General features: G+C 37.7%; 1 protein-coding gene across 1 annotated transcript; it reads right to left on the reverse strand.

Moving 5' to 3' along the window:
* Window positions 1-5119: 5119 nt before the first annotated feature.
* On the reverse strand, window positions 5120-8441 carry LOC138879293 (uncharacterized). Its single transcript, XM_070158899.1, has 5 exons — window positions 8298-8441; window positions 8186-8203; window positions 6471-6980; window positions 5459-5711; window positions 5120-5394 (listed from the first exon to the last, which is right to left on the reverse strand). Exons 1-5 carry the CDS (start codon window positions 8439-8441, stop codon window positions 5120-5122), a joined length of 1200 nt encoding a protein of 399 aa, XP_070015000.1.
* Between the last annotated feature and the right edge of the window lie 1761 nt (window positions 8442-10202).

Genomic DNA, 10202 nt, shown 5'->3' on the forward strand with positions numbered 1-10202 from the left:
GCACCAGCTACCACCCCACTTGCTCAGCCAGCTCGAGGTGGAGGTCAGGCAGTTAAAGGTCGACCTAGAGGGGAAGGCTAGGCCAGATATTATGCTCTTCCTGCTAGGACAGAGGCAATTGCATATGACTCTATCATTACATGTATTGTTCCAGTCTGTCATAGAGATGCATCAGTCCTATTTGATCCAGGCTCCACTTATTCCTATGTGTCATCTTAATTTGCTCCGTATTTAGGTATATCCCGTGATTCTTTGAGTTCTCCTGCTTATATGTCTACACATGTGGGAGATTCTATTATTGTTGACCGTGTGTATCGGTCGTGTTTGGTTATTCTTAGTGGTTTTGAGACCAGAGCCGATCTATTGTAGATCAGTATGGTAGATTTTGATACTATTATGGGCATGGACTGATTGTCGCCCTATTAAGCTATTTTTAATTGTCACGCCAAGACCGTGATGTTGGCTATGCCAGGATTACCACAATTAGAGTGGAGAGGTACCCTAAATTATACTCCTAGAAGAGTTATTTAATTTCTAAAGGCTCATCGAATGGTTGAGAATGGTTATGATGCGTATCTAGCTTATGTGAGAGATGTCAGTGTTTATACTCCTACCGTGGAATCAGTTCCTACAGTGAGGGACTACCCAGATGTATTTCGAAAGGATCTTTAGATCATACCGCCCAATAGGGATATCGAATTTGGTATTGATTTGTTAACGGGTACACAGCCCAACTCTATTCCTCTATATCGCATGGCTCCACCTGAGTTGAAAGAGTTAAAGGAAAAGTTATAAGAATAGCTTGATAAGGGCTTCATTCGGCCTAGTGTGTCACCTTGGGTGCTCTATTCTTGTTTGTGAATAAGAAGGATAGTTTTATGTGCATGTGTATTGATTATCGCAGTTGAACAAAGTTACAGTGAAGAACATGTATCCATTGCCTCGTATTGGTGACCTATTTGATCAGTTACAGGGTACTAGCGTGTTTTCCAAGATTGACTTGCGTTCATGCTATCATCAGTTAAAGATTCGGGAGCCATATATCGCAAAGACTACCTTTAGGACTTTGTATGGTCACTACGAGTTTTTTGTGATGTCATTCGGGCTGATCAATGCCCCAATAGAATTTATGCACTTGATGCATAGTGTATTCCGGCCTTATCTTGGCTCATTCATTATTTAGTTTATTAACGACATTTTGGTGTACTCCCTAAGTTGGGAGGATCCTGAGCAACACCTGAGGACTGTGCTTCAAACCTTAAGAGAAAAGAAGTTATATGCAAAATTTTCAAAGTGTGAATTCTATCTAGATTCAGTGGCATTTTTGGGTCATGTAGTATCGAGTGAGGGGATCAAGGTAGATCCGAAAAAGGTTGAAGTAGTGTAGAGTTGGCCTAGACAGTCCTCAGCTACGGAGATCCGAAGTTTTCTTGGTTTAGTGGGGTACTACCGTTAATTTGCAGAGGATTTCTCATCTATTGCAGCACATTTGACCAGACTGACCCAGAAGGGTGCTCCATTTAGGTGGATAGAGGAGTGTAAGGAAAGCTTTCAAAAGCTCAAGACTGCTTTAACTACAACCCCAGTATTGGTATTGCTTACAGGTTCGAGGTCATATACTGTATATTGTGATGTGTTGTGTATTTGTCTCGGCTCGGTGTTGTTGCAGGACAGTAGGGTGATTGCCTACGCGTCTAGAAATTTGAAGGTGCATGAGAAGAACTATTCTATCCACAACCTCGAGTTAGCAGCTATTGTTCATGCCTTGAAGATTTGGCGACACTATTTTTACGGTGTCCCTTGTGAGATCTACATCGATCACCGGAGTCTGCAGCATCGTTCAAATAGAAGGATCTTAACTTGCATCAGCGCAGGTTGATAGAGTTGCTTAAGGACTATGATATCACCATTCTATACCATCCCAGAAAAGCCAATGTAGTGGCTGATGCCTTGAGTCGTAGGGTGGAGAGTTTGGGTAGTCTAGCATATCTACAGTAGTAGAGAGGCAATACCAAAGAGAAAGTAGAGAGATGATGATGATCAATTTAAAAGGGGTGGATAATTAATGGATAACGCTAGGTTTTATCAGTCATTTAGAAATCTAATCGAACTGAAATTTCAGTTTGAATAGACGATGGAGTCCTCCCTGGGATCTAGGTGATTTAAATTGGTTAGGACTTTTTTAACCGGAACTGGTTCAAATTTATTGGATAGGTTTAAGAGAGATTTGGACTTAGGTAGGACTTTGCTCAGGATTCAAATATCATTACTTTAAATTGTATAGAGTGTAAAAAACATACCTTGTTATCTTGATGAACCAAGTTCTTCACTGATAAGTCTCTTGTGTAAGTCTAAACTTACCAGAATATAGAAAATAAAATTAGAGATTGATGAATCATTTTAACACATGGCACAAGAGTATACTATTGAAAGTATGAGACTGAACAAAAATTAGTCTAATTATATACACATTTTACAGATTTTCTAACCAAAATTGTTTTTTAATTTTTTTTTCTGTTTAGCATTGAACTGGTCCTTCTAGGTGATCTTAATCATCTCTAATTCCAACCCGTTCCTCTCAAAATAATCTACACTTAAGGCTTTTGTGAAGATGTCAGCAATTTATTTATCAGTAGCACAAAACTCCACAGTGATCAATCCTTTCTCATAGTTGTCCCTCAAAAACTGGTGCATAAAATCTATGTGCTTAGTTTTCTTATGATGAACCGGCTTCTTTGCCATACTAATGGCACTAGTGTTATCACAAAATATTGGGGTGCAACCAACATCAATTCCAAAGTCCAATAATTATTGTTTGATCCATAGCAATTGAGCACAACATGAAGTAGCAACAAAATACGCAGCTTCAGCAGTAGATAAGGTCACTGAAATTCTGCTATTTGGTAGCCCATGACACAAGACATGAATCAAGGAAGGGTGACATACCTGAGGTGATCTTTCTATCTACAAGGAAACCTGCATAATCAACGTCAGCATATCCCACTAGGTTAAAATTACTACCTTTTGGGTACCAAAGGCAATGGTCAGTGGTGCCTTTCAAGTATCTCAATTTTCTCTTGACAACAGTCAAGTGGGACTCCTTTGGATTTGCCTGAAATAGAGCACAAGGACCTACACTGAAAACAATGTCAGGTCTGCTAGCAATAAGATACAAAAGAGAACCAATCATTCCCCTATACAACTTCTGATCAAAAGATAAACCAGGTTCATTTATATCTAATTTTGTGGTTGTTTCTATAAAAGTATTGATTTCTTTTAATTCTTCAATTTTAAACCTTTTAAGTAACTCTTTCACATATTTCTGCTGATGGATCATAGTTCCAGTTGAGTTTTGTTTAATTTGTAAGCCTAAACAGAAATTAAGCTCACCCATCATACTCATTTCAAATTCACTCCCTATTAATTTAGGAAATTCCTTACTTAATTTATCAGTAGTTGCTCCAATGATTATGTCATCAGCATATATCTGTACTACAAGAAGGTCTTTACCTTTTTCCCTCAAGAATAAAGTGTTATCCATTTTAGCTCTCTCGTAGCCATGCTCAAGCAGAAATTTTGATAATCTTTCATACCATGCTCTAGGAGCCGGCTTGAGCCCATAGAGTGTTTTATCAAGTTTGTAGAAATAATCCGGACACTCTTTGCTTTCAAAACCTGGTGGTTTCTTGACAAACACTTCTTCCTTTAAATAGACATTGAGGAAGGCACTCTTGACGTCCATCTAGTGAAGAGTAAATTCCATGTAAGAAGCAAAGGCTATGAGGAGTCTTATTGCTTCCATCCTTGCAACTGGAGCAAAGGTCTCATCATAGTCTATTCCCTCCTCTTGGCTATATCCTTGAACCATTAATCTTGCCTTGTTCCTTGTAATAATTCCATCTTTATCAAGTTTGTTTCTGAATACCCATTTTGTGCCAATTACTAATCTATCATTGGGTCTTGGAACCAGATGCCAAACTTGACTCCTTTCAAACAAGTTGAGTTCATCTTGCATTGCATTTACCTAGTCTGCATCTTGCAAAGCCTTAGCAACAGTTTTAGGTTCGATAAGAAATAAGAAAGCATCAAAAGAACAAAAATTCTTTAATAGATCTATTTTTAATTCCAGAGGTTGGATCAATAATTATGTTCTCAATGGGATGAGAACTTTGGTACTTGTAAGGTTTCACAACCAACTGGTTTCTTCTTGATGTTTCTCCAATGTTTTGTTGCTGTGGAACATGCTCATTGACAGGTTCCATTGAGGTATTAGATTCAGTTCCTCTTTATTTAGTTCCCTCTATCAAGTTGCCCTGAATAGAAGAACCTGTTCCATCACCTATTCCTTCTTCTGGTGCAGCTTCAGCCTGGGCTGTGATTTCATTTAAACTTCTTACCAGCCCAACTGCTTCATTTTCATGTTCATGTCTCTTAGAAAGAACGTTACTTTCATCAAAAACCACATGTACACTTTCTTCTACGCACATAGTTCTTTTGTTGTATACCTTATATGTTTTACTATGTGAAAAATATCCCAAGAATACTCCCTTATCACTTATGGGATCAAACTTACCTAGGGAGTCTTTGTGCATAAAGCACTTGCATCCAAATGCCCTAAGATGGGATATATTTGGTTTTCTCCCGTTAAGTAACTCATAGGGAGTCTTCTCTACAAGAGGTCTAGTCATGCACCTATTGATGATGTAGCATGCAGTATTTACAACTTCTGCACAAAAATTATGGGGCAGTTTACTAGAAAGAAGCATAGTCCTAGCCATATCTTCAAGTGTCCTATTCTTTCTTTCAACTACTCCATTTTGTTGTGGAGTCCTAGGAGCAAAAAAATTACGATCTATGCCATGCACATCACAAAATTCAGCAAACTTAGCATTTTCAAATTCAATTCCAAGATCAGACCTAATTGATGCAAGTTGATTACCTAGTTGTTTATGAGTTTTTCTAGCAAAAGAATTAAACATGTCAAATGTTTCATCTTTAGATGTTAAAAACAATGTCCAGGTAACCCTAGAGTAATCATCAACAATCACCATTACATATCTTTTACCACCTCTACTTAATGTTCTCATTGGACCACAGAGATCCATATAGACTAGTTCCATCATTCTGGTGGTGCAACCACTTTCTTGAATTTAAAAGAGGATCTTACCTGCTTTGCCCTTGCACAAGCCTCGCAAACTTTGTCTTCCTTAAACTTGATATTAGGCAGTCCTATCACCAAGTCTTTGGAGAAAAATTTGTTGAGTTGACTAAGACTTGCATGTTCAAGTCTCTTGTGCCACAAGAGGGGACCATTGTCCAGCACACTTAAGCAAGTGAGTTCATTTTTTGAGAGTGTGGACATATCCACAATGTAAATATTGTTTACTCTTTTTCCTTGCAAAATAATCTTGTCAGTAGTAAGATAAACATTTGGTAGAGGTGAATGCTACCTAGTTACCTCTGTCGCACAGTTGTGATACAGTGATTACACTGCATTTCAATCCATCCATCAGGTAGACATTCTCAATAGAGTCAGAGTATATCTTACCTACCTTTCCAACCCCAATGATCTCACCTTTCTTTTCATTTCCAAAGGAGACATTTCCTCCTTTGAGGTCCTCAAGTGAAAGGAATTGGTTCTTGTTTCCTGTCATGTGCTTTGAGCAGCCACTATACATGTACCATATTTGGTTGCTCCTCTTTACTTGGACCTGCAAAAGGAAATAAGGGGTTAGTCTTAGGAACTCAAACTATTTTGGGTCTCTTTCTATAGGCAAAAGGGTGAATTAGATCCTTTTTTGCCCATCCTAGCAGCCTATTTTTCCCTTGAAAATTTTATTCTTTTGACTTGCCTTTTCTTTTGTAGTACAATCACTTTTGTAGTGACAAGTCTTACCAAAATGTGTGCAGATTTTGTTCTCAGGAAATGTGATGTACTTGCTTTTGGGATCCCACTTAGGTGCATGGGTCCCGTAGTCAAGTCCTCTTTTATTGCTACTATGGTATTCTTGTAGCCATGAAAGTGCATTAGAGGACCTATTCCATTTACAGGTTTTGTCTAGCTCATGCTTAACCTTGCTTAGATCCTCCTTTAGTACTCTTATCTGCTCATCTCATTTGTACAACTCATCTTTCATTTTTTCCTAAGGTTTCTTCTAAAGTGAGTTGTCTGTGATCAGTTTTCTTTTTACCTATTCCTAATTTCAATTTTAAATTTTCAGATATAGGCTCTAGGACAGTAGTGTCAAGTTCAAGAACCTGGTTCTTTAACTCAACATTTTTACTATAACTTTCACTCGTCCTTTGTTCTAGATTTTAATGTACTTAGCTTTCAAAAGAACACACTTCTTAGATAGATGTTTCTTTTCATTGTTTAGATCCTTAGATTCATCAATGAAATCCAGGAGTAACTCATATAGTCTCTCTTTAGATAGGAATTTAATCTTATCTTTTAGATGAATTACACTTACGTCAGATTCCTCATCAGATTCTCCAATGCACATAAGTACTTGTTCATCTCCATCTTCATCCTCTGAGTCCTTATCTGAGCTTTCTCCCCAGGTAGCAACCATAGCCTTTGTTAATCCTTTGTCCTTATTGGGATGAACTTGTTCCTTCTTCCTGTTTCTGCGTTCCGCTCTTTCCTTCTTCCATTCAATTTCCCATTGAGGGCAGTTTCTGATATGGTGATCAGTATTCCCACACTTGTAACATCCCTCATTGGTTTGCTTTTCAGGAACCCTTGGTTTGCTGTAGTTTCCACTTCTGGAAGGACCCTTTCCTCTCATTAGGCACTTTTTGAAGTCCTTTGTGATCATGGACATTTCATCCTTCTGTAGATCAGCATCTTCAGTGATTCTGAGTGCTAGTCTCCTTTCCTTCTTGGATGCATACATCTTCATGGTTTGCCTTCTAAGTTTATAGGCAGTGAGATTTCCCATTAGCTCATCCAACTTAAGAGTGGCAATGTTCTTCGATTCCTAAATAGCAATGATTTTGCTTTCCCAAGAAACTGGTAAAACCCTTGTCAAAATCTTCTCCATTTTGTCTTCTTCAAGAATAACCCTTCCAAGAGACTTAAGTTTATTTGTCAGTGTGCTAAATGTTGTATACATCTCCTAGATGGTTTCACCTTCCTTCATGGTTATATTCTCATATTTAGAATACAGCAGTGTTCCTCTAGACCTCTTCACTTGAGGTGTTCCTTCATGAGTCACTTGCAAAGTGTCCTAGATTTCCTTAGTATTTGTACAACTTTGAATTCTACTGTACTCATATGGACCAAGTCCACACATAAGCCATTTCTTAGTCTTAGCATTCTTTTTCTATTTCCTCAAATCCTCATCATTGGAGTCAGCTCTCATATTTGGCACATCTACTCCTTCAGCATTCTTCATCATGATAGCCAGGGGACCATCAGTGACAATGTCCCATTACTCATAGTCTTCTCCTATGATGTGATCTCTCATCCTGTTTTTTCACCAAGAGTAGTATTGGCCATTAAAGAGTAGAGACCTAGCAGTGGATTGCCCTCCCTAGTTTCCAGGTGGTGCGCTTATCTTGAAGGTGTTAGCCTCTTCAAGGATAACCCGCTCTGATAACAATTGATGTTTTAACTTCAATACCTCACAAGAGGGAGGGTGACTTGTGTGGTGCCCAATCTTTCGCTTATACTGATTATGGAAGGACCTAGTTCTTCTAAGTGTTCCTTAGCCTACTATTGCAAAAATAGTAAATGCGGAAAGTAAAGAATACATGTATTTTACGTGGAAACCACCTAGCTCAAAAGGTGAAAAAACCATGACCTACTTCCCAGTAGGATTTTCCCAAACTCTTCACTAAATCACTGAGCCAAAAACTACATTTACAAAATACTTTTGTAAACCTAGGATTAACGTTAATCCCGTTGTAGCAAACAGCCTCTAACTATTGCGACAACTTCAAGTTAACTCTAACTTGAATACTCCGACTACCTATTACAATTACCACTAGATAAAGCTGAAAGGTACAATATGAAATCACCTACTACAATTGAACTAGAATAAAAGACAGACACTTGGAATTGGTTTTTCTATCTGGTTCATATAGCATAAGGTTTGCACACTTGAATCACACACGAATTGCTTGTAAAAAGCCTTGCTATTTTGTTCTCAATTCACGTTTAAATTCTGCGTTTGTGCATTGCCTGTAATTTGAGAATATCCTGCAATTTATAAAGTTAGTATATGAAGAAATAACTAGATTTCTAATGCTACTCTTCCTTGGTGGAAGATTTCTAGTTGATCTCAACTTCTAACTCCTTCCCTATCTTGGACAGTGTTCTCTTTGAGTAAAGATTCCTTCTCCTTATCAATTATGCAACCTTCTCGATCAGGAAATATCAAATATGTCAAGTTAAGCTTATCTCCTTCACATGCATCCCACATGCTCGAAACTGCCATTTCTATGCACCACAAGGGATGGACCTGGTTCATGCCTGAGCTTCATTTGTCATGTCACGACCCAAATCGATTGGCTGCGACAGGTGCCTAAGTCCTATCTGTCAACACCCCTAAGCATGTGTCTAAGATATCAACCTGAATAACATCTGCTGAATTATGAGAATAATATATATAAAGGGAAACTGCCCAAATGGCATATGTACATATACGTGCAACATACGTAGGGCGAGCCGACAAGGTTGCTATAGACAACTATGTACTTCAGAACTGGAAGCCGGCAAGGCCACATACTATCCAACTAGACATACTGTCTACAGACCTCTAATAGAAATATAACTGTACAAATATGGGACTAAGCCACATCATACCCATATATATACAAATATATCGTACCAAAATCAAAAGCAGGTCCAGATCAAGTGGAGCATGCCAACTCTCGCTGATCAAGGATCCTAAGAAAGGGGGACCGTCAGCTTGCCTACCTGCACCTGCGAGCATGAAACACAAGCCCCGTTAAATAGGGTGTCAGTACGAAAAATGTACTGAGTATGTAATGCATGAAAATCTATACATAAGAAACATAGATGTAACATGGAATAAAGAAATTCATTTGTAAATTTGAATAACTTTTATAAATCCTAAAACATTTATAATGTCATGCACGGGTATTTAAATATTTTGTCATGCATTGGTATAGATGTACATAATATCATCAAGCCTCTGATGGCATCCCATCATATCTTCTCGGTCACTGCGGGCAATATCATCAACATATACCAGCTAATTAGGTGGTTGTGCGTATATAACGTCGTAACCTTTTTTCCATATCGTATATAAATAATATACATATATACGCGTATATAACGTCATCTGGTCATGGGTTAATGTAAATGAATACAATGCATGGAAAGTACGTCAATAAAATCTTTTCGGAGTGTCATCCTTAAATAAAGTTTAATTGAACTTCAATGTAGAATAGTTATATGAAATGAAACTTCAATTTTTGCAGTAATACATTGTTATAGACATAATATGAAAAGAGTACCTTATATTGCTAGTAAGAGGCCTAATTTTCTCACGGTACAGGTTATTATAACCAAGACAACTCGCATTAAATTTATAACTGCAATTCTGCTGGATCGTAAATCCTCTATTAAGCTATAAACATCAATACGTCTTTCGGACAAACATTTTCAAATATGTATTGTTCTGGGACCCATGAAAAGAAGATAATAATAAATCACATGGGGAAATCAAGAATATAGACATCCCTAGTATTGCTATGAATAGAGTAATTTATGAAAACCGTGCATTTGTTCGTTTCTTCTGTATGATTTCGATTATGCCAAAAAAGAAAGAAGGGGTAGCCTTAACATACCTGGAGTAGAAAAAACTCCGTATAATATTCTTGGTGAAGATTGCACCGTACTCTTTTAGAGACGCAAAATTTTACATTGCTATGATTCTAACAACGTGTGGTCTTCTCATTATAGCACGCTCTTTTATCAAATTATCTTTTGCATTATTCCAGATGATTTTCCATCTTGGAAATAGTTGTGCGTCGGATTAGTAGTACTTGGATAGATATGTCCAACTCCACCTGATGCCGCAAAGTCACTTTTGAAATGAACCTTATAACCTAAAAAACACAAGTAAGAGCGTAGAAGCCAAATAAATCAATTTCAGTTCTTTGAAGTATTTTGAGTTAGGAACATGTTATATGTTTCTTGTTTTTTTTTTTTTGGATTATGGACGTTTGGT

Source organism: Nicotiana sylvestris, chromosome 10 (genome assembly GCF_000393655.2).
Source record: "Nicotiana sylvestris chromosome 10, ASM39365v2, whole genome shotgun sequence".
NCBI lineage: Eukaryota > Viridiplantae > Streptophyta > Magnoliopsida > Solanales > Solanaceae > Nicotiana > Nicotiana sylvestris.

Bases quoted from the DNA above. Each gene is read 5' to 3' on its own strand.
- LOC138879293 (XM_070158899.1), bottom strand. From the start codon at position 8,441: ATGGCAGTTTCGAGCATGTGGGATGCATGTGAAGGAGATAAGCTTAAC. The intron at 5,712-6,470 runs GTAAGTGTAATT...TTCCTTTTGCAG, and splicing joins AATCTGATGAGGAATCTGAC to GTCCAAGTAAAGAGGAGCAA. The intron at 5,395-5,458 runs GTAACTAGGTAG...TTATTTTGCAAG, and splicing joins ATCACAACTGTGCGACAGAG to GAAAAAGAGTAAACAATATT.